General features: G+C 38.4%; 1 protein-coding gene across 1 annotated transcript in view; it reads right to left on the bottom strand.

Annotated features, from left to right (window-relative positions):
* Positions 1–1,085: 1,085 nt before the first annotated feature.
* Positions 1,086–24,913, bottom strand: part of cog2 (component of oligomeric golgi complex 2) — a 65,631-nt gene continuing 41,803 nt past the window's right edge. Inside the window, exons 13-16 of the mRNA XM_039749791.1 lie at positions 23,210–23,352; positions 16,931–17,070; positions 16,487–16,667; positions 1,086–1,193 (exon numbers count right to left, since the gene is read on the bottom strand). Coding sequence (XP_039605725.1) covers positions 1,086–1,193; positions 16,487–16,667; positions 16,931–17,070; positions 23,210–23,352 — 572 coding nt within the window. The remainder of the gene's footprint in view (positions 1,194–16,486; positions 16,668–16,930; positions 17,071–23,209; positions 23,353–24,913) is intronic.

The following is a 24,913-nucleotide window of genomic DNA, read 5'->3' as shown; positions in this document are numbered from 1 at the left end:
CAGTTATGATAAAACATGGGAAAACTATGTGTTTGTAGATATGCATAAAATAAAAATATGCATATCCACAGAACCTTCTTTCAGTCAAACATTTAAAACAAACTGTATTTTTATTGTCATTAAATTAACAAATACAGTTAACATTTGCATCAAATTAGTTTATTATACTTGGTCTTTAAGGTAAAAATGTTACTAATAGCACTGTTTTATAAATTCTGATAAAATGACTTAACCTCCAAAATGGTTAAAGGTTTTCACATTTATTTCATATGCAACAAAAATAAAACTAAATCCAAACTATTAATATTGATAGTAAATTAAACGATTTTATAAAAAATTAAAATTAAAAGAAACAGTGACAGTAGCATTTAGGCTTCTTCATACCCAAAACATTTTCAATAATATTTACAGTATGTACAGCATGGTTGATTTACATGTGAATTCTATTTTACAACTGAAAGTGTACTACTCTTAGTGAAAATGAAAGAAATGTAAATATACATATCTGTCTCTAAATGAAGTACCACTCCTGGTACACATATACATGTGTGTGTGTATATCTTTATGTCACATTCCTTAAGTTCATTTTCATTTTTGGGAATTTGAAAATATTCTATACTTCAATGAATTTAATACCAATATGTTACAAAAATTTAAAAGCAAAATCAAGTTGATAAGAATACTTTAATATAAATATACTTTAAATAATGCTTTACATAACATTTTCTGTTAAATAAGCTATTTTGCTACAAAGATAACCTGCAAACACATAAATAAACCCAGCTCCTATAGAAATAAATTTAAAATTGACTAAATATTACCAGTGATTTTTCTTAAGTGTATTAATAAAGATCTTATCAATGTTTTATAATACATTTTAATGTATATTTTAAAAAACAAAAAATTAATATTTCCCTGTTCTTAATTTGTTATACAGCTGCCTCATACACTGATATATCACAGTATATTTAAAGCATGGCTATCATATTCAGACATTTCACTTTGATTCTTGCATTTTTGTCTAAATCAACACCTTTAGAATAAGAAAAATGTAGAATTATAAAAAGGTGTACAGTAACAGTACATTATGTTAACTGCTGCTCTGACAATGCTGTTTCTTTGGCTGTTTGAACCAGTTCAAGAAGAGATGAAAAAAGGTTGAGATCATTCGTCTTTATTCCCATTTTCTGAACCTGTAACAGAGAAACAAATTTCAAAGTAAGAAAAAATATTAAAATTGTACATCTAAAAGCTGTGCTTGATTGTGGCCCGTCTGCATTACTTCAATTGTCATTATACATAACTACTGACTTTAATAAAATAATGGAGACTTAACATGTCAACTGTCATCCATGGTTTCACCAATGGCTTATTAATTGCAAAATGTCTGTTTGCCAGTAGATGGTGGCAGTGAGCTAATGATGGCGTGAGTCCATTGTGTAATGAAGTTTTTGCTTGAAAAATACCATTGGTAACTTAATATGTTCACATGTTTTGGAAACACTCAAAGTTACCACTTGTGATTTCTCACCTTCTCACATTGTTCTGTATACCTAAATTTCTAGTTGGTGTCTTCGAAGAAACATGAGATTACTGGTAAAATATATGTGTGCCCTCTTTCATTAGGATAATGCGCCCTTTCACACTCCAAAAATGTTAATGAATGGTTTGAGGAACATGACAAAGTGCTCAAGATACTGAATTGGCCTCCAAATTTGCGAGATCTGAATCCAGTCAAGCTGTGGGATGTTTTAGAAAAACAAGTCAGATCCATGGAAGCCCCACCTTGCAACAGGTTTTAACACTAGAATTACCAAAGCCTACGAAAAAAACTCATAGATCTGGCCCACCTTAAATCCGTTTGCACCTCTCTGCCAGCATCTTTTGTCCTGTAAATTTATTAAAAATAAAAAAAATTGAGAAAGCATATGTACGTAAGTATTCACAGCCTTTGCCATGAAGCTCAAAATTGAGCTCAGGTGCATCCTGTTTCCCCTGATCATCCTTGAGGTGTTTCTGCAGCTTAATTGGAGTCCACCTGTGGTAAATTCAGTTGACTGGACATGATTTGAAAAGGCATACACTTGTCCATAGAAGGTCCCACAGTTGACAGTTCATGTCAGAGCACAAACTAAGCAAAGTCAAAGGAATTGTCTGTAGACCTCCGAGACAGGATTGTCTCGAGGCACAAATCTGGGGAAGGTTACAGAAAAATTTCTGCTGCTTTGAAAGTCCCACACACACAGGCACAGTGGCCTCCATCATCCGGAAGTGGAAGAAGTTCGAAACCACCAGGACTCTTCCTAAAGCAGGCCGGCCATCTAAACTGAGTGATCGGGGGAGAAAGGCCTTAGTCAGGGAGGTGACCAAGAACCTGATGGTCACTCTGTCAGAGCTCCAGAGGTCCTCTGTGGGGAGAGAAGAACCTTACAGAAGGACAACCATCTTTGCAGCAATCAGGCCTTTATGGTAGAGTGGCCAGACGGAAGCCACTCCTTAGTAAAAGGCATATGCATGGAGTTTGCCAAAAGGCACCTGAGGGACTCTCAGACCATGAGAAACAAAATTCTCTGGTCTGATGAGACAAAGATTGAACTCTTTGGTATGAATGCCAGGCGTCAAGTTTGGAGGAATCCAGGCACCGCTCATCACTAGGCCAATACCATCCTTACAGTGAAGCATGGTGGTGGCAGCATCATGCTGTGGGGATGTTTTTCAGCGTCAGGAACTGGGAGACTAGTCAGAATAGACTGCAGCAATGTACAGAGACATCCTGGATGAAAACCCGCTCCAGAGCACTCTTGACCTCAGACTGGGGCGACGGTTCATCTATCAGCGGGACAACGACCCTAAGCACACAGCCAAGATAACAAAGGAGTGGCTTCAGGACAACTCAGTGAATGTCACTGAGTGGCCCAGCCAGAGCCCAGACTTGAATCCAATTGAACATCTCTGGAGAGATCTTAAAATGGCTGTGCACCGATGCTTCCCTTCCAACCTGATGGAGCTTGAGAGGTGCTGTAAAGAGGAATGGGTGAAACTGGCCAAGGATAGGTGTGCCAAGCTTATGGCATCATATTTAAAAAGACTTGAGGCTGTAATTGCTGCCAAAGGTGCATCGACAAAGTATTGAGCAAAGACTATGAACACTTATGTACATGTGATTTCTCAGTTTTTTTATTTTTAATAAATTTGCAAAAACCTCAAGTAAGCTTTTTTCACGTCATTATGGGGTGTTGTGTGTAGAATTCTGAGGAAAAAAATGAATTTAATCCATTTTGGAATAAGGCTGTAACATAACAAAATGTGGAAAAAGTGATGCGCTCTGAATACTTTCCGGGATGCACTGTATGAAGCTTGAAGTCCAAAGATCAAATAAACACTTTCACAAAAGGTTCAAGGAAAAGACAACAGCTTCCGTGGCGCATAGGTAAGATTTGCTGACTTGTAATCAAGAGTCTCTGGTTTGACCCCGTCTGCCTCCTATATTTGCCATTTCAGTAGTGAGCTGCTCTTATCTATACTAATAAAAGGCAAAGCCCTCACTCACTCACTCACTCACTGACTCATCACTAATTCTCCAACTTCCCGTGTGGGTGGAAGGCTGAAATTTGGCAGGTTCATTCCTTACAGCTTCCTTACAAAAGTTGGGCAGGTTTTATATCGAAATTCTACGCGTAATGGTCATAACTGGAAGCAGTTTTTCTCCATTTACTGTAATGGAGATGAGCTTCAACGCCGTGGGGGCGGAGTTTCGTGTGACATCATCACGCCTCACACGTAATCACGCAGTACATAGAAAACCAGGAAGACCTCAAAAAAGCGCTCAAGAAAACATGCATTATATAATTAAGAAGGCAGCGAAACAATAAGAAGCGAGCGAGTGACATATACAACCATATTCATGAGTTCTGCTACTTGAAACAAAGCACGATGTAAACCTACACTTTAAATTAAGTTCATAGACAGGCTGCCGCTGGCGTTTGTAATTTAGTGCCTGCCCATATAAGGCCGTCCGTCAGCGGCAATCCAATAGCAAACTGCCACGGGTAAATATTCACGGGTGAAGGACTGTGCTTATGGAGAGGAAGATGAGATGGTCAGGGTGGTGTTTGACACAAACTCAGCGAAACTGCGAGAGAAAGTTTTAAGTGCCAGGACTAAGGTAACATTAAATACAGCCATGGACATAGCAGGAGATGGCACCAGCACAGCTGGGAACCTTCGATGCATGTACACCGAGTGGCTCACGTGAACTGCCGCAGTGCACAGATAAAAGGCAACAGTTCCAAAGAGTGCTGAACAAAAGCCGAATTACACAATTGAAAAGGCAGCAAAAAATATGAAGCGTCTCATACATACAAGCATATTCATAAATCCAACTACTGCGGAAACAAAGCACACGTTGGAAAAAGTCAATGTCCCGCTAAAGGAAGACAGTGTAAAAAAAACCCGTGCATGCAGTGTGTCAGGTCTCAGATAAAGAAGAAGATGAGCTGTTTATTGATGCAGTAAGAAACGAATCGATGAATGAAACCTGTCATCTTTACAGCGATTGACAAACACGGAATGTAACTTGAACACAACACATCCTACAAATACGAACCTGATTGAAAGAAATAATGATAATCAAATCCTTGATGACCGCAACACTCAGTAACACTCACAAAACAAATACTGTATATTGACAGTCATGTTACGTTATTTTTAAAATGTTCCCTTTTCTTTTTCTAGCTTTTTAACACACTACTTCTCGCTGGATACGCGGGTATATATATATATATATATATATATAACCCGATCTACATACTCGAATAATGGATACTTTATTCGCCATCAATGATTGTTTTGGTAAAGCCATACTCAGTGCATTCATTAGATGAGCGGTAAAAAAGTAAGGGCGAGGGGAGGATGACTAATTGAGGCATGCAGGCTGTAGTGCGTCAACTCTATCTGAATTGCGATCACATTTGAAAAAATATATCTTTTCAAGTTCTATTTAGTCCATATGTGTCAAACTCAAGGGCGCGGGCCACATCCGCCCGTGTAATTATATCCGCCCGAGATCATTTTATATACTGTATTATTGTTATTAAAGCACGGGTATATGAAGCGCTGGTAACACAATAAACTACAGATCCCATAATGCAACGCTAGCTCACACGATGCTGAAGAGAAAAGTTGATTCTGAAAATAGAGCCTTTAAAACCGATGTGAGGCTGAGTATATGTTTACTGAACCGTGTGTCTCATTTGTGGAGCTATTCTGGCTGTAATTACAGAATTTAATCTAAGACGGCACTATAAAACAAAACATCAGGGTAACCTGAAAGACCTGAATGCAATGCAGAAGATACAGAAAGCAGAAGAATTAAATAAGAATCTGACACTTCAGCGGACGTTTTACCCGTGCACAATCACAAAGTGATTTCAATTGAGGCTGCTTTTATGGGAGACACAACCACTTGCCCCACTTTCCCTGTTACCAAGTAATGTTAAACCAAGTCGTCACTACGGTGTTCCCAAATCGCACTTTGCTGATAAACTGAGCGCACTGAGTTTGCACGGTGCTTTGGTGACTTTGAAGAACAAAAAAAGTCCGTCTACATGCGGCTCGAACCTTGTGCATGTTTGGTAGCACATATCTGTGTGAGAAGCTCTTCTCAGTGATAAAGACTAACAAAACAGCACACAGGAGTCGCCTCACTGATGAGCACCTGCAATCCATCCTGAGAATCTCCACAACACAGAACCTCACACCAAACAGAAACGAACCTGTTGCCAAAAAAGATGCCAGGCGTCCAGCTCTAAAATGACATATGAGCAAAGACAACTGAATGATTTGATTTGTTATTGCTGAAAGGAACACATTTTATTTATATTTCCAGGTTTTGTTATGCAGCATGTTCATATTTGAATTTGTATAATTTTGACAGGATATATTTTTATGGAGAGCAAAATCTTTTGGGATATTTAAAATCTAAGTTTATTTTTATAAAATATAAAATTACATAAGAGTAAAGAAATTTGAATGTTTGTTCTTTTAATGTTTACTTTATTTCTAACTTGTATAATTTAGACAGGATATATTTTTATGGAGAGCAAAATATTATAAGTTGTTTAAGGTTTGAGTTGATTTATTCAGGAATAATATTCCTGTCTGTTTTACCATTCCTACCAAAGATATTTCTGTCGACTAAATAAAAATTCCTTCTATTTAAAATTTAAATAGAACTTGAACAAATACGATAGTTCATAATATCCACGCAGACTTGCGTAAGAGCGGGAGTTATCCGTTTTAACAAGCAGCGTATTGCACTGATACGAAATAGCTGTGTGTGTATATATGTAGATATGTATGTATATGTATATATATGTTTATATATGTGTGTGTGTATATATATGTATATGTATAGATATGTATATATATATGTTTGTGTGTGTGTGTAAATATATATATATATATATATATATATATATATATATATGACAGCAACACTCATCACTCACAACAGTGACAAAACAATTACATTGACAATCATGTTACGTTATTTTCAAAATGTTTCCTTTTCTTTTCATTGCTTCTTTAACACACTACTTCTCCGGCGTGGGTATTTTGCTAGTCTATACTAATAAAAGGCAAAGCCCTCACTGACTGACTGACTGACTCATCACTAATTCTCCAACTTCCCGTAGGTAGAAGGCTGAAATTTGGCAGGCTCATTCCTTACAGCTTCCTTACAAAAGTTGGGCAGGTTTCATTTCAAATTCTACGCGTAATGGTCATAACTGGAAGCTATTTTTCTGCATATACTGTAATGGAGTTGAGCTCAAAAGCCGTGGGGGGCGGAGTTTCGTGTGACATCATCACGCCACCCACGTAATCACGCAGTACGCAGAAAACCAGGAAGAGCTCCAAAAACCGCTGAAGAAAACATACATTATATAATTAAGGCGGCAGCGGAACAATTAGAAGCGAGCAAGTGACATATAAAACCAGATTCAACGGCTCACGTGAACTGACGCAGTGCGCAGACAAAAAGCAACAGTTCCAAAGAGTGCTGAACAAAAAACGAATTACACTGCTACGCTCAGCTAGACAAACCACACGCCGTGGCGCAATAGTAGAGGCTTCGCCTCTAGTGCCGGCGTCCGAGGTTCGATTCCCGATTGGGGAGGCACTGAGTATGTACGCGTGCATCCCGATTCATTTTAGCCTCTCATCCCCTTGGTTTGTGACGTATGAAAAAATATGCGGTTAACGCAGAAAGACAAATCACCAATTGAAGCTTTATGAATAATGGATACTTTATTCGCGATCAATGATTGTTTTGGTAAAGCCATACTCAGTGTATTCATTAGATGAACGGTAAAAAAGTAAGAGCGAGGGGAGGGTAACTTATTGAGGCACGCAGGCAAAACCACAATAGCACGCGGCTCGATGTACTGTAGTGTACTGCGTCAACTCGATCTGAATTGCGATCACATTTGAAAAATATATCTTTTCAAGTTCTATTTAGTCCATATGTGTCAAACTCAAGGCCCGCAGGCCACATTCGGCCCGGCATGTAATTATATCCGGCGAGCGAGATCATTTTATATATTATTGTTATTAATGGCCGGGGTATATTAAGCGCTGGTAACAAAATAAACTACAGATCCCATAATGCAGCGCTTCAGCTGCCTTGCTGAACGCTTAATCAAGTCTAGCTTATGATGCTGCAAGTTATTGCGAAGCTAGCCCACACGATGCCAAAGAGAAAAGGTGATTCTGAACATAGAGCCTTTAAAAACCGATGGGAGGCTGAGTATATGTTTACTGACATTGCTGGTAAACCCGTGTGTCTCATTTGTGGAGCTAATGTGGCTGTAATTACAGAATTTAATCTAAGACGGCACTATGAGACAAAACATCAAGATAACCTGAAATACCTGATTGCAATGCACAAGATACAGAAAGCAGAAGAGTTAAAGAAGAATCTGACACTTCAGCAGACGTTTTTACCCGTGCAAAATCACAAAGTGATTTCAAGTGAAGCAACTTTTATGGGAGACACAAATCTACCAGTGCAACTTACCCCACTTTCCCTGTTGCCAAGTAATGTTGAACCAACTTGGCACTCACGGTGTTCCCAACACGCACTTTGCTGATAAACTGCGCACTGAGTTCGCACGGCACTTTGGTGACTTTGAAGAACAAAAAAAGAATTTTGAGTTGTTTCGCAACCCATTTGCCGTCGATGTGGAAACTGCACCTGTGCAGATTCAGATGGAGGTGATTGAGCTGCAGTGTAATGGCACACTGAAGGCAAAGTACGATACTGCACGGCCCGCACAGTTTATTCACTCCATTCCTGCAGAAATGCTCCAGCTCCGTCTACATGCGGCTCGAACCTTGTGCATGTTTGGTAGCACATATCTGTGTGAGAAGCTCTTCTCAGTCATGAAGACTAACAAAACAGCACACAGGAGTCGCCTCACTGATGAGCACCTGCAGTCCATCCTGAGAATCTCCACAACACAGAACCTCACACCAAACAGAAACGAACTTGTTGCCAAAAAAAGATGCCAGGCGTCCAGCTCTGATAAAATGACATAAGAGCAAAGACAACTGAATGATTTGATTTGTTATTGCTGAAAAGAACAAATTTTATTTATATTTCCAGGTTTTGTTATGCACCATGTTCATATTTGAATTTGTATAATTTTGACAGGATATATTTTTATGGAGAGCAAAATCTTTTGGGATATTTAAAATTTAAGTTTATTTTTTATATAAAATTACATAAGAGTAAAGAAATTTGAATGTTTGTTCTTTTAACGTTTACTTTATTTCTAACTTGTATAATTTAGACAGGATATATTTTTATGGAGAGCAAAATATAAGTTATTTAAGGTTTGAGTTGATTTATTCCGGAATAATATTCTGTCGACTAAATAAAAATTCCTTCTATTTAAAATTTAAATAGAACTTGAACAGATAATGATAGTTCATAATATCCACGCAGACTTGCACGTAAGACGGGAGTCATCCGTTTTAACAAACAGCGTATTGCACTGATACGAAATAGCCTGCCCATTTAATTATTTAGGAATGGATAAATAAATTAAGATTTTGTACAAATAATGTTTTTCATTTTTCTTCCTTCATGGATTCTGGCACCCCCAGCAACAGTTGCTCGCACCCCAAAGACTGTATATATATGTGTGTGTGTGTATATATATATATATATATATATATATATATATATATATATATATATATATTGTCACGCTTGGGTCACAGATTTGCACAGAGACACAGAAGGTCGTAGAAAAAGAAGGATTTTTATTCAGACACCGCAAACACATGAGCTTAAAGCGTGCTCCATGACAAGTCAGATATAACAGTTCCGCTAGGAGCAGAGAGAGATAAAAGCAAACAATCAATTCCAAACTGACAGGCTGCAAAGGCTTATAAGTCGGCGGAGTACCGTACGAGGCTTGTATTACGCGTTATAGTGCAAGGATAAGGAGCAATGTGTAGTCAGTGTTTCAGGGTTTGTGGTTTTCCCAGGGGCTCTGTCTCTATTTGGGGTGCGATCAGCCCTCCAGCTCACACCCTCCCTCAGCTTTATTCACATTCCTGTGAATCAAGCGACTCTCTGTACTAGGTTCATTTAGTCGTGATAACACGCCTGCGTTGACGTGTTCAGAACCTGGTCGGTGCTTTACTGTGAAACTGTAAGGTTGTAAACCCAGAAACCATCTCATTAGACGAGAGTTTGTATCTTTCTGTCGGTACAACCACTGAGTGGAGCATGATCAGTTACCAAAGTGAAGTTTCGTCCCCACAAGTAATAGCGCGCTTCCACAGCCCACCTAATTGCCAAGCATTCTTTCTCAATTGTAGAATAATTCGTTCCCTAGGAAGTAATTTCCTACTCAAATATGTGATTGGATGTTCTTCTCCATCAAAAATTTGTGACAGGACTGCCCACACCAAATGCACTTGTGTCTGTTTGCAAGATAAAATCTTTTGTGAAATCCGGGTTCCTTAGAACCGGGTAAGAAGACAATGCTTTTTTTAAATCGTTGAAAGAACGTTCGCAATTTTCTGTCCACAAGATAGGTCGGTTTTTTCTGCCTCTAGTAAGTTCTGTAAGAGGAGCAGCTCTATGTGCAAAATTTGGAATGAATTTTCTGTAGTAACCAGCGAGTCCCAGAAAGGCGCGTACTTGTTTCTGTGTCTCAGGTCTCGGGTAAACAAGCATTTCTTCTATTTTCCTTAATTGTGGCCTAAGTAAACCCTTGCCCATAGAATAGCCTAAGTAATGAGTCTCGGACATGCCTAGTTTACATTTCTTAGGGTTAGCAGTAAGGCCAGCCTGTCTCAAGCTTTCAAGAACGGCTTGAAGCCGCTCTAAGTGTGTTTTCCAATCATTGCTAAAAATCACGACATCGTCAAGGTATGCCCCAGCATATTCAGAGTGAGGACGTAGGATCTGATCCATCATACGCTGAAAAGTTAGAGGTGCCCGTGAAGACCAAACGGGAGTCTTGTAAATTCATAGAGTCCGTCAGGAGTCGCAAATGCCGTTTTCTCACAACTGCTAGCCTCTAAAGGCACCTGCCAATAGCCTTTCGTGAGATCTAGCGTGGAGATATAGCTCGCCTGACCCAGTTTTTCCAACAGTTCATCGACACGGGGCATGGGATAAGCATCAATTTAGAGACCTTATTCAAGCGTCTGAAATCGATACAGAACCGAACCGAACCGTCTTGCTTTGGGACTAATACGACTGGGCTGCACCAGTCACTTTTACTTTCACGAATTACACCCAGTGTCAGCATCTTTTTTACCTCTTCAAGACAATATTTGCGCGCTTCGTATCCGAACGGCGCATCTGTACGAACATCAGGTCAGTGGTAATTTTATGTTTTGTAATGTTAGTCTTGCCTGGTAAATCTGAAAAGACATCAGTGTTCCGTTCTATCAAAGATAACAGTTCTGTCTTTTGCGTGTCAGTAAGATCGTTACCAATGGTAACATCGGTCTGAGAAACAGCAGCCAAGGAAGTGTTAACCTCTTGTCGGTCGTGCCATTCCTTCAAGAGGTTAATGTGTAAAATCTGGAATGGTTTGCGCCGCCGGTATTCTAACCTTGTAATTTACGGACTCATACGCTCCTCAATAATGGCGGGCCCTGCCATTTAGCTAAGAATTTGTGTGGATCCGAGGGAACCAGTACCAAAACACGATCGCCAGGTTTGAACTCACGGAGCTTGCTGCGCCTATCGTAAAGACGCTTCTGAGTTTCCTGTTCTCGTTGTTGGTGTTCCACAGCAATAGAGGAAAGCATAGAAATTCTGTCTTGCAACGAAATTAGTCGATCTGCAAAGCTTGGACCTTAGCTGCTCTCTCGTTTCCTATCCATTCCTCACATACCACATCCAGGATGCCTCGCGCCGCCTGCCAATAACAACTCGAAGGGACTCAAGCCAGTGGACGCCTGTGGTGATTCTCGCACGCGTACAAAACAAAAGGTAGGACAGTGTTCCATGTTGTGGGATCATTATGAGCAACTCGCCTGATCATCTGTTTCAATGTTTTGTTAAATCGCCGGTTAAACCATTCGTTTGAGGATGGTAAACAGTAGTACTCAATTTCTTAATAGCAAAGCTGTCACACAATTGTTTCATCACGCGAGAAGTGAAAGGTGTGCCTGATCAGTTAAGATTTCTCTAGGGATACCAATACGAGTAAAAGTTTCACATAGTGCTTTGGCTACAGCGAAGAGTTGGCCTTTTCAGCGCAATCATTTCTGGATATCGTGTCGCATAATCAACCAACACCAGCAAATATTGGTACCCATCCTTAGTCTTAGGTAATGGTCCCACAATATCTAATCCCACACGCTGAAAGGGAACTTCCAATATGGGCATAGGACAAAGGGGAGCCCGAGGAGGCTTATAAGCAGAGACGATCTGGCAGTCTGGACATGAAGTACAAAATCGTTCAACATCTTTTCCCATATTAAGCCAATAAAATCGTTTTGATAACCGGTCTCTAGTTTTGTCGGCACCGAGGTGCCCCCCCAAGATGTGTGAATGTGCCAGATGCAAAACAGTTTCCCTATGTGCTTCAGGTACCACCAGTTGTTCAATAAATTCCCCCTCCAAATGATCTGAGATCACTCTGAAAAGGCAACCGTCCTTTTCTATAAAGTGTGGGTTTTCACACCCCGAATTACGCTCTTGGTAATAAGAGTCATTAGCAGGGCGAGCCTGTTTAAATGCATATTCTAATGAGCTATCAGTATGCTGCAAACGCACAAAATCTGATTGTTCGTTAACAGTGGTTTGTGTTGAGGCGTTTGCAATCTGGTAAGATGTAGAAGGAGCAGCCCATTCTGGAAAGATTGTCGGGGGTGACCTCCTCCGTCTCGCTGGAGAGATCGGGTTCAATATCTAAGTTGGGCTCTAGATTTTCCCGGCCGCTACCAGTTCTTCGTCTTGGTTTCTTCTTCTTCTCCCCCACTAAGTTCATTAGTGGACTGGACTACTGGTCCCTTACATTTATTAATCAGTTTCGAAAAAGGGCATTTCTCCGTCCTATGAGTAATGGCCAAGGGCACGAGTCAAACGGCAGACCAAACCTTAAAGTGGCGCCCTATAAGTTAAAGGAAGAAGTAAAGTCTGATAATCTTTAACATCACCATGTACACAGCGTATTTTTACAGTCTCACAGTCTCTAAGGCATTGTTCATTAAGACAGTCTCGTCTCACAATACAAAGGTCACTTCCGAATCTAACAATGCTGAGATTTCTCTGTCCCCAATTTCACCGGGATCAACAAGCCATCTTTTCCATCCGGATATGTAATAGTTGAGCAACAAATCTTGGCCAGTCCAATCTCCATTGAATGAGCTGGAGACAAGCGACATCTCTTGCCAAATGGCCGAGCTGATCACATCGGAAACATCTACGGTGGCTCCGTTTCGAAATATCCTCTCGGCGTCCACGTCGGCGTGCTCTGTAGTCCACGGTCTGCGACCGCTGTTGCCGCTGTCTCCCCAGAAACAGGCGTCCCATCTACGACTGGATTTCCGGGTCCTACCTGACCCCATTAGATTTTCAGGTCCTGCAGCTTGTCGATCGAGCGGCGAGAATGTCCTGGGCGTTCGTTCACAGGTTGCGCAGCACGAAATCCACCGCTCTTTCTCCAAGTGGACTGTGAACCCTCTAATCGTCTGGACATAATCGTTAATGATTTAATATCATGGCGTAGAAATTCATCTCGAAGAACTTCAGGTATGCCGCCAGTAATATATTCCGACAACTGTTTCCATCACGTCTCCTTCAAACCAACAGTGCACTTTATGTATCAAATCTTGAATTTGCACGGATTGGGTCATCCATGTTTAGTTTCCAGTCTTTAAGTGCAAATGTTTTAGACTTCTGAAATAAGTCTTGGCGGCATCCATCTGTGCAACCACTCCTGGTACCACTTGTCACGCTTGGGTCACAGATTTGCACAGAGACACAGAAGGTCGTAGAAAAAGAAGGATTTTTATTCAGACACCGCAAACACATGAGCTTAAACGTGCTCCATGACAAGTCAGATATAACAGTTCCGCTAGGAGCAGAGAGAGATAAAAGCAAACAATCAATTCCAAACTGACAGGCTGCGCAAGGCTTATAAGTCGGCGGAGTACCGCGAGGCTTGTATTACGCGTTATAGTGCAAGGATAAGGAGCAATGTGTAGTCAGTGTTTCAGGGTTTGTGGTTTTCCCAGGGGCTCTGTCTCTATTTGGGGTGCGATCAGCCCTCCAGCTCACAATATATATATATATATATATATATATATGTGTGTGTATATATATATATATATATATATATATATATATGTGTATATATGTGTGTTTGTATATATGTGTACATATGTGTGTTTGTATATATGTGTATATGTGTATATATATATATATATATATATATATATATATATATATATATATATATATATATATATATATATATATATATATATATATATATATATATATATATATATATATATATATGAGACAGCAACACTCATCACTCACAACAGTGACAAAACAATTACATTGACAATCATGTTACGTTATTTTAAAAATGTTTCCTTTTCTTTTTCATTACTTCTTTAACACACTACTTCTCATTTCTGCCTTGGTATTTTGCTATCTATACTAATAAAAGGCAAAGCCCTCACTGACTGACTCACTGACTCATCACTAATTCTCCAACTTCCCGTGTAGGTAGAAGGCTGAAATTTGGCAGGCTCATTCCTTACAGCTCACTTACAAAAGTTGGCCAAGTTTCATTTTGAAATTCTACACGTAATGGTCATAAATGGAACAAGCATATTCATGCCTGCAGCTACTTCAGAAACAAAGCACGGTGTAAAACTAAAGTTTAAATTAAGTTCATAGACAGGCTGCCGCTGGCGTTTGTCATGCCCACGGCTAATGCGGGATACAAGTTTAATGAGAGCACGCAAGGTATAAACGACAGTTTTGATCACTTTCTAAGTTCAAATTGCTGGTCAAAGGGTGTGCTTATGCAAATTCCGAGAGACTGTGTTTGTGGGGGGATTGACAGTTAAGACGGGTGGAGGAGTGACGTCATCCTCTCCCCTCCCATTCACCTCATTTCCCTCTGAGCTGAGCTCCGCGGCTAACACCGTCTTCCGAAGCAACTTTGTCACACTGCCACTAAATACTCACAGAAAAATCCACAAGTTAATACACACTCTGTCTTTAGAGTTTCTCCACACTGAATCCTCCAGGCACTACTAACAAAAGGTTACATTGACAATCTCATTACAACAGGTACACACGTCGTAAATGTAGGAAGGATGGTCCTTGCATGTGTGTGAACTGTTAGCATTTGAATGTGATGACTGCATATAGCACTGAACCAAACTCTCTGTACTATTGTACGAGTGGGACCGAAACAATATTAGGCAGGTGGTTTTAATGTTATGATCCATGAATTAAGTATATGTGTATGCATGTGTGTATAGAAGTAAATAAACAAATACATAACATTTAGGAGGTGGGGGAAAATGTGTGAATTCTGCTTCTAACTGCAAGCAAGTAACACATTAATTTGTTTTGCAAAATTATGCAATTTAAAAAATAAGTCCAAAGAATTGTCCTTTAAACAACTTGCTGACCTGTAAAAATAGTCAATGGTGTGATTTCAATCTAGTAAGCCAGTGTAAGTTAATCAAATTGGGGTTTCATAGGAAGTGACTTGGTGACTGTGGTGATCTTCCCAGAACCAACTTAAAAATAAGACTGCAATATTTGGGGTGAAGTTTATGCAGAAATACGGCAACACAGCCAGAAGCAAATGAATTTATACAGTGTAGCAAGCAATTTTTACATGTCCAACTACAATATATATGCTATTGTGATGTACCATTCAGCCCACCTATATGATGACTAAGTTGCCATATTTACATAAACATAATAAAAAGTTGGTCTAAACAAGCAATACTAACACAATAATCAAAAATGAACAATTGACCTCTTCACTATGTACCAATATTTTAGGTGCAGTATCTTTGCTGTTATTCATGGCAGCTTGCTTGTTAGTTCACTGACCGCTATAGTTTGGACATTCTGGTCTTTCAATTCTTGCTTAGTTTGACCCAGGCAAGAAAGCCTCTAAACACCACAAATAACTTCCCTTTCCTATTATCAGCTTTGGACAAAGGTGGCACTGTCCCAAGCTGTTAGGCTTTCAGTGGAACACAAGGACTTCTATGTGAAAAATATAAGACTTGAAAGAGATTCAAGTCAACTTCTCTGATCCAACCTGCATTCTAGGCTAAACTATCCTATCAGTAGTAAATTTAGATCTTTATGTTGATGTTTTATAGTAATTACAATATTTTGCATTAGAAATAATTTATCTTAAGAGTAGTTATCTGATCTTTTATTAGATGCTAGAGATTTGCAGGAGAGTTTAGTCTCTAAATTCCTGCACTGTATATGGCATGTATTAAACGAGCCAGAATTTACTACTAAAGCAGATTTCCATTTTTTTAGACATTCTGATCCTAGTGTGAAAAATCTTATTTTATTGTAATTTATAAATGACATTTTATGTATAAACTGAAACTGTTTAGTGTAAAAAAAAAACAAAAAAACAAACAAAAAAAACAGTCTATACTTTACTGTAAATTAAAGTTACTTCTACCTAACTTTCTTCCTCAGACTTTCTCCAGTTTCTTACTAACATTTTGCAATTGTACCAATCTCCCAATAAAAGCAACCATTTAACATATTTAAAAATATGCGACTCATTTACTATAAATATTTGGAAGTTAATTAACATTAATTTCATTTTATCGATATCTTACATAGAACATATTGCACACCTCCTATTGAACCATTTATCTGACAAAAGCAGGCAATCTGATCATTGACCTTGACTCATTAAATATCTTAACGTACCTGTTCACCCAAATATTCCACATCAAGTGCCAGCTGTAATCGAATCTTGTTGTCATCACTTAAACCTCCATTTGCACCAGTACTACTTGAGGTTACCGTCTTTCTTGCTTGTTTTAGTCTTTTTAAACTTTCTTCCATTTTCTTTACTGAGCTAAGAACATCAGAAACAGTTTCAAAGTACCTGAAAAGGCCAACAGATTAAAACATTTTACAAACAGAATGAAACCAGGTTGTGTGTATTAATCACAAAATGTAATATTCTGATTCTCGAATAGTTTACAATTCAGGGTTGCAAGAGGCCTATCCCATCAGCCCTGGGTAGAAGGTTGGGACCTAGCCTCTAGCCCATTGTAGGAAAAAGTAATGTAAAACTTTAATTATAAATACAACTTTCTCACAAAAGAACAAGAAATGAATTAAAATAAGATGACTGGTTTGTTTTACCTTTGAATGCTGTTGCTAAGTGCACCTCTTAACCAATCCTGTATTACCATGGGGTTAAGAATATCTTTATAATCACTCCGGAGTTGACAGAGAGGTTTTAAAGCATTGTCAATGTAAACTGATGCTTTGGCTGGAATCTCCTGTATGTGTAACAATAAAAGGTGACAATCAAAACGGTCTTGCAATTAAACATAATTCATATACAGTGGTGTGAAAAACTATTTGCCCCCTTCCTGATTTCTTATTCTTTTGCATGTTTGTCACACAAAATGTTTCTGATCATCAAACACATTTAACCATTAGTCAAATATAACACAAGTAAACACAAAATTCAGTTTTTAAATGATGGTTTTTATTATTTAGGGAGGAAAAAAAATCCAAACCTACATGGCCCTGTGTGAAAAAGTAATTGCCCCCTTGTTAAAAAATAACCTAACTGTGGTGTATCACACCTGAGTTTAATTTCGTAGCCACCCACAGGCCTGATTACTGCCACACCTGTTTCAATCAAGAAATCACTTAAATAGGAGCTGCCCTGACACAGAGAAGTAGACCAAAAAGCACCTCAAAAGCTAGACATCATGCCAAGATCCAAAGAAATTCAGGAACAAATGAGAACAGAAGTAATTGAGATCTATCAGTCTGGTAAAGGTTATAAAGCCATTTCTAAAGCTTTGGGACTCCAGCAAACCACAGTGAGCCATTATGCCAATGGCAAAAACATGGAACAGTGGTGAACCTTCCCAGGAGTGGCGGCCGACCAAAATTACCCCCAAGGCGCAGAGACAACTCATCGAGAGGTCACAAAAGACCCAGGACAACGTCTAAGAACTGCAGGCCTCACTTTCCTCAGTTAAGATCAGTGTTCACGACTCCACCATAAGAAAGAGACTGGGCAAAATGGCCTGCATGGCGATTTCCAAGACAGGAAACCACTGTTAAGCAAAAGAACATTAGGGGCTGCGTCTCAATTTTGCTAAGAAACATCTCAATGATTGCCAAGACTTTTGGGAAAATACCTTGTGGACTGATGAGACAAAAGTTGAACTTTTTGGAAGGCAAATGTCCCGTTACATCTAGATAAAAGGAACACAGCATTTCAGAAAAAGAACATCATACCAACAGTAAAATATGGTGGTGGTAGTGTGATGGTCTGGGGTTGTTTGCTGCTTCAGGACCTGGAAGGCTTGCTGTGATAGATGGAACCATGGATACTACTGTCTGCAAAAATCCTGAAGGAGAATGTCCGGCCATCTGTTACGTCAACTCAAGCTGAGGCGATCTTGGGTGCTGCAACAGGACAATGACCCAAAACACACCAGCAAATCCACCTCTGAATGGCTGAAGAAAAACAAAATGAAGACTTTGGAGTGGCCTAGTCAAAGTCTGACCTGAATCAATTGAGATGCTATGGCATGACCTTAAAAAGCGGTTCATGCTAGAAAACCCTCAAATAAAGCTGAATTACAACAATTCTGCAAAGAGGAGTGGTAGCCAAAATTCCTCCAGAAGCTGTAAAGACTCATTGCAAGTTATGCAAATGCTTGATTGCAGTTATTGCTGCTAAGGGTGGCCCAACCAGTTATTAGGTTCAGGGGGTAATTACTTTTTCACACAGGGCCATGTAGGTTTGGATTTTTTTTTCTCCTAAATAATAAAAAACATCATTTAAAAACTGCATTTTGTGTTTACTTGTGTTATATTTGACTAATGATTAAATGTGTTTGATGATCAGAAACATTTTTGTGTGACAAACATGCAAAAGAATAAGAAATCAGGAAGGGGCAAATAGTTTTTCACACCACTGTAGATACATACATAATGCATACAAATAATATACTGTGCAAATAAACAAAATTGTGTGCTATGAAAAGTTCTAAATTTTCAGCATTCTTGCAACAATAGCTCTTAAAAAGTTATTTAATTTTTATCCAAGTCATAAAAAAAGATAAACATTTTGATTAAACAAGCAGCACATACAAAACACAGCTTTAGTCAAAGAAGTGACCAACTGAGTATTTCATTGCTGAGATATCAGATTATATTGCTGAGACAGCAGTCAATGCAAAGTAAACCTAAAAATAATCTAATAATAAATATAATGGAAACGAACCAATCTTGCATACTGCACAAAAAAAAGAATGACTGAGAGAATATCATTGGTCATGGGATGTGTGAACATAATATCCTCTAAGAATTAACATACAGTGTAACCATTTAGAAAAGCTGGTAGATCACAGGAGAGATGCACTGCACACAACAGATGAGAAAATCACTGTCAGCCTCTAGTGAGATCTCTGACTGAGGTGATAGACAGGAAAGAGTTAAAAAAATAAATAAATTAATAAATAAATAAATTGCAATTTGGTTAATCCTTACAGAAGGGGAGGAGCAAATGATAAAAAAGTCCATAAACAAATATTAACTTTTCAAATAAGTACTTGAAAATTAGATTTTGAAAGTACACTTTAAAGTGCCTGCTCTTCTTCACAAAAAGCCTGAACCTCATTTACTTTAAACTGTTAAGACTCAGCTAAGCACCTTGCTTAAAAAGCAAACTTTGTCATGCCATAAATTCTTATCTGCATTTAGGTCAAAGTTCTGAATGGACTACTCAAGAATGGTGACCTTTTAGTTCATTATTCTATCCTGTATGCACATTTTTGGTTTGTAGTGCTATGCAGTTATTCTCATGCATGCTGAAATGTGCATCTCTTCCAATTTGAGTTTTTCAGCAAAGCTTGATGTGCAGTATATGCAAAATACAGGTAAAATTCCATTACAACAAACTCCCAGGGACCAAAAAAATATTTTGTTGTAACGAAAATTTTGTTCTAATGAAATTCTGTATTTGTTACTATAGTGCTTTCTTTAACTTTGCGTCCAGGCGCTTGCAATCATTTCAATAGTTTCTTTCGCGTCAATTTTAATCTCCTTCTGCCTACAAGTTATGCTGCCAAGAATTTTTCTCAGCATTACCTTGCCATAATACACTTTCAGGGTGCGAATGATGCCCAAATCCAATGGCTGACGCACTGCTGTGCAATTGGGTGGGAGGAATCCAACGTGAACATTATCTAAATGTGGAAGCATATTTTGGGATTCCCACTCCCCACCCAATGGGAATGACACGCTGAAGTGCGTCCCGAATCGCGATTGCAGCGTCTGTGAAAGATTGTTTGTCAGTTTCTGGGGCAGGGCAATAGCAGGCTCACAGCGGTGCAGTGAAGCGCCACAGAAGCAAATCATAAAAGATCGGGGTCGCGCTATAAGTCCCTGTCTTGCACCCCAAAACATGAGGCTTACTCTCAGTACTTTAGCAAAACCAGTTTTATTCAGCTTGAAACAGGAACGGCAGTTATTTATTGTAACGTGTTCTGCCACTCTGCCATACACAAATACAGCAGTCAAGCAGGGACGTGGCCGGGTCAGTGACTAATTAATCCTGTTATCACACATTAACAATGTCCGTGCTCCTATCCTTGCATCACCCATTGAGATCTTTTCTGTTTACTTTGGCGGAGAGGCGTAGCATAGCTGTGAGCCTGCTTTTGCCCTGTGTACAGAGGAGGAGTGGACTTGAATGCTCTTTTGAACCGGGGCGCTCTTGGCATGCTGTCTAGTTGGGGAGGTCCCAAGAGAGTTCTAAAGCTCAAATTCTCTTGAATGAGTGGCGCATTAATAGAAATGTTTCTTGAACGAGCATCAATAAACCACATAAAAACTGCTTTTTCAATGTCTTCAAATGAAGCAGTTCACATATATTTCAAACCCGAGATTTTTTCTCCTTTTTTTTATCGGTCTTTCAAGAAAGTTGACAGTGTCTATGGAAATTCCAAATTCACTGGCAGTCTTTTCTTTGTATTGCCATAATTGAGAGCTATAAAAATTTGTTTTTCTTTCTAATATGAACTGTTATCATTTTAGTGTCTACCCGTTTCTATAGGAGGGTGACAATGAGTTAAATTCCAATGGATGTTTTTCAAATGTTGATGAGCAATAAGCAAAAAGTATCACTGAAAACCGCAGGAAACAAAAAAGGCAAAAAAAATAAATGAACAGCACGAGGAAAGTTCGAAGAAAGAAAAAAAAATTACAATGCTTCTGTTTGGGGATGCATTGCGTTGTACTGAGCTCGCGACCAGAGAACTAACTGCTCTGCGGATAATTCATACAGGCATTTCAAGGTCTTTTGTACACTTTGTTGTAATGAAAGTATCTGCGAATGTACTTTGTAACGTAGATTTCTATAGACTCATGTCATATGGGGAAGCTGTCGGGACCATAAAAATGTACGTTAATAATGAAAATTTTGTTGTAAAGATATTAGATTATGTGAATTTTACCTGTACTAGTGGCATTCATACAACTAATTCAGTGCCTGTGAAATATTTTTACAGCTCTGTCTTTATCTTTATTCAGTCTTGATCTTTTTGTATTTCAACTGTTAATTTAATTTTAAAATTAGAAAACAATTTTTTTACCGTTTTCTTTTAATTTTAAAATTGAGTGAATAAAGACCATTAACAGTACAGCATCCAGAGCTGCTCTCAATGAGATTTATAACTGCAAGATTTATTCCCATTGCATTTTTGAATTTTGCCCTATATAGTATTAATCTGAATGTACTAATAGTAAGAAGGTAATTATTAATTTCAGTTTGGATTAACTATGAATACATGAATACATGAAACAAGCATGATTTGCCTTCCTATGTTTTGATTGGTCACATACACACCTCTGCTGCAAATATAAAAATTAAGTACTTTTACAAATGTGTGATTTGTACTATGGAGTTAGTTCACTAATAAACATCAAAATATATGGAGATATATATATTTTCTCATAGTGATATTACACCACTTTTACTCACATCTATCAGCTTGGTAGAAGCAGAGACCATGTCTTAAAATTTACAGAGAACAAATCATTTTATTTATAGAACTTAAGCCAATCTTCAGTAAAGTAATGGACAGTTTTCATGCTACTAGCAGAGTTAAGAGAAATACAAGAGACAGGATTGGAGGGCTTCATTGTACCGCAGTAACAGAAAAGCAGACATGTCATACCACCTACATGTAGATATCAATTTCAGCTGGAGAGTCTTTAGGATTTGTTGTATTTTTTGCTCTCTACTTTTAGTTTGTTCTTCCTTACATTATGAGATTTTGTTCATATTTATTACAGATGGAAATTGCAGTGTTGTCACAATATGAAAATATCCAAATATAATAATGTTACTCAATTCAACAACATATAAAATGTATTCTTTTTAAGCATACTTCAAATGTATGAGACCAAGGTGCTATAAATGATAAATATACTACAAGAAATGAAGTGGAGATATCCATTTGAAAAGGGATATTCAAATTATGATCAGCTGGTATTGAGATCTAATGTGTTAAGAAAACAACTCAACCATTAAATTTACACTATCACCATCAGTCTTTACCACTTACAGAATCAGGATGGATTTATTCCTATAATGCCACAATGAACAGTTTTCAATCTACCAGTGCAGAGAGAGAGAGATTGAGATTTGTCAGACCAGTTCTAAAACTGAATTCCAGTGAAAAGGTGTGAGGCTTTATAGAAAGTCTGGGGGAAGTGATGGGTCAGGACCAGAAGTGGGGTGTCCCGAGTCAAGGCAGTGGCTCCTGGTGGGATTTTCCAGGAAAGGTCTGCAGGGAACTTAGAAAGACTGTCAATGCACCCCGCCACCCCCTGGGCAAATGTATTACCATTCATCTCCAAGGCCTTCAGCTGCCTCCTATTCACACATGTGTTACACTTGTTAAAATGAAGAACTGGAATTAAAAAGATACAAGGACTTAAGGAGGAAAAAATTGGTTGAGAGTGGAAAGTTAATGCAGAAGATCCAGGAATGTACCTCATAATACAGTTACCAAAATCAAGACATATTAATTTGAAGTCACTGAGTCATAGCTTTTCAGATGGAACATAAATTTCCTGTCACATACTTTTGGGGAATGCCTAGCTAGGTCAGATGAGATGTTTGAATTGGTGAGTACTCTAGTTTGCTGCTTTGAAGAAGAGCTGAACACATTAATAATAATGCAGCTGGACACAAGAGAAAAGAGTAGATAAGAGTTTACTGTTCCCCGTAAAGAAAAAAATACAAAATAACAGCATATTGTTGATAATAAAGAGAAAACTACAATGGTATCAACAAAAAAGTATTAAGAAAAAACTAACACCTGTTAAAAGATTATACACCAAAAAAAAAAGAATAGTTTAAATTTGGAGACATTTACTCACCTTGTTTGTTCGTCTATAAAGCCTAGGAACCTCAGAGGCACTTTTAAGACAACTGAAGCATATCTCAGTTAAATGTTGAGTAATTTTGCTATTTAGTTCTGGTTTGCAAAAACACAGTGCAGCTTTGGAATCAGACAGAGAATCTGTTTCAGAAAAGCAACAAAGAACATGAATTACTGCTACCATATTTTAAAAATTGAAATCAAACGTAAACAGGTAAAATAATAATTACATATTGTTAAATAAATATGATGAAAACAAAGGAAAAAAGGAAATAATGATACAGTAGCCTGCAAAATTCTTTAGTCCCCTTGAAAGACATCATAATGTTCTGCATGACAAAAGATTTTTTACACATATTTATGCATTTTGTATTTTTAATGTGAAGCTTTATGTTGTTACAATACATTTCCAAAATCAAAATAAGCCATTTTCTGTACACATAATGGAAAAAGAAAAAAATTGAAATCACAGCAAAAATGAAGACAAAGAAACATTCTGCTTATGTGAGAAGCAAAGTCATTGAAATGCATGAGACCGGAAATGACTACAAAAAATATCTGTGTTTAAATGCCTCTTTAAACACTGCTGGTTACATCATCAGAAAGTTAAAGGTTCATCACAGCATCCAGACTCTTCCTAAAACAGGCTGTGTCTTAAAACTAAACATCAGAGCAAAAGGTCGACTGGTGAGAGGCGACTAAAAATCTGCCCCTTTCAGAGTCTGCAAGGCTGTTTGGCTGAAACTAAAATGAAGGTGCAGGGGTCCATAATTTCAAGAGCTCTCCATAAAAATGGGCCTCTATGGCAGGAAAGCAAGAAAGGAGTTCCTTAAGAAGTTCTACATAAAGCATGTGTGGCATTTGCTACAAAGCATGAAAAAGTCCTAGTTAAGATTTGAACCTAAGCATAAGATCAAAGCATTGCTAGAACAGCTCAAAAACAAGAAGGTGAATGTTTTGGAATGGCCAAGTCAAAGCCCTGATCTTAACCCTGAGAGGCACCATCTCACCAACCCAGAGGATCTCCATAAATTCTGTTAAGAAGAACGAGGAAGAATCACACCTGAATAATGTGTAAAAGTGGTACATACTCACCCTAAAAGAATTAAGGTTGTTAGTGCAGCAAAATGGTTCTTGATAAAGTACAAACCGGATTCCAAAAAAGTTGGGACACTATACAAATCATGAATAAAAACTGAATGCAATGATGTGGAGGTGCCAACTTCTAATATTTTATTCAGAATAGAACATAAATCACGGAACAAAAGTTTAAACTGAGAAAATGTGTTGATTCAGAATTTCATGGTGTCAACAAATCCCAAAAAACTTGGGACAAGGCCATTTTCACCACTGTGTGGCATCTCCCCTTCTTCTTACAACACTCAACAGACGTCTGGGGACTGAGGAGACCAGTTTCTCAAGTTTAGAAATAGGAATGCTCTCCCATTCTTGTCTAATACAGGCCTTTAACTGTTCAATCGTCTTGGGCCTTCTTTGTCGCACCTTCCTCTTTATGATGCGCCAAATGTTCTCTATAGGTGAAAGATCTGGACTGCAGACTGGCCATTTCAGTACCCGGATCCTTCTCCTACGCAGCCATGATGTTGTGATTGATGCAGAATGTGGTCTGGCATTATCTTGTTGAAAAATGCAGGGTCTTCCCTGAAAGAGATGACGTCTGGATGGGAGCATACTGTATGTT

This window comes from Polypterus senegalus, chromosome 3, assembly GCF_016835505.1.
Source record: "Polypterus senegalus isolate Bchr_013 chromosome 3, ASM1683550v1, whole genome shotgun sequence".
Classification (NCBI taxonomy): domain Eukaryota; kingdom Metazoa; phylum Chordata; class Cladistia; order Polypteriformes; family Polypteridae; genus Polypterus; species Polypterus senegalus.
Note: the sequence above shows the minus strand (reverse complement) of the source record. Positions and strands in the feature narration are given on the sequence as shown.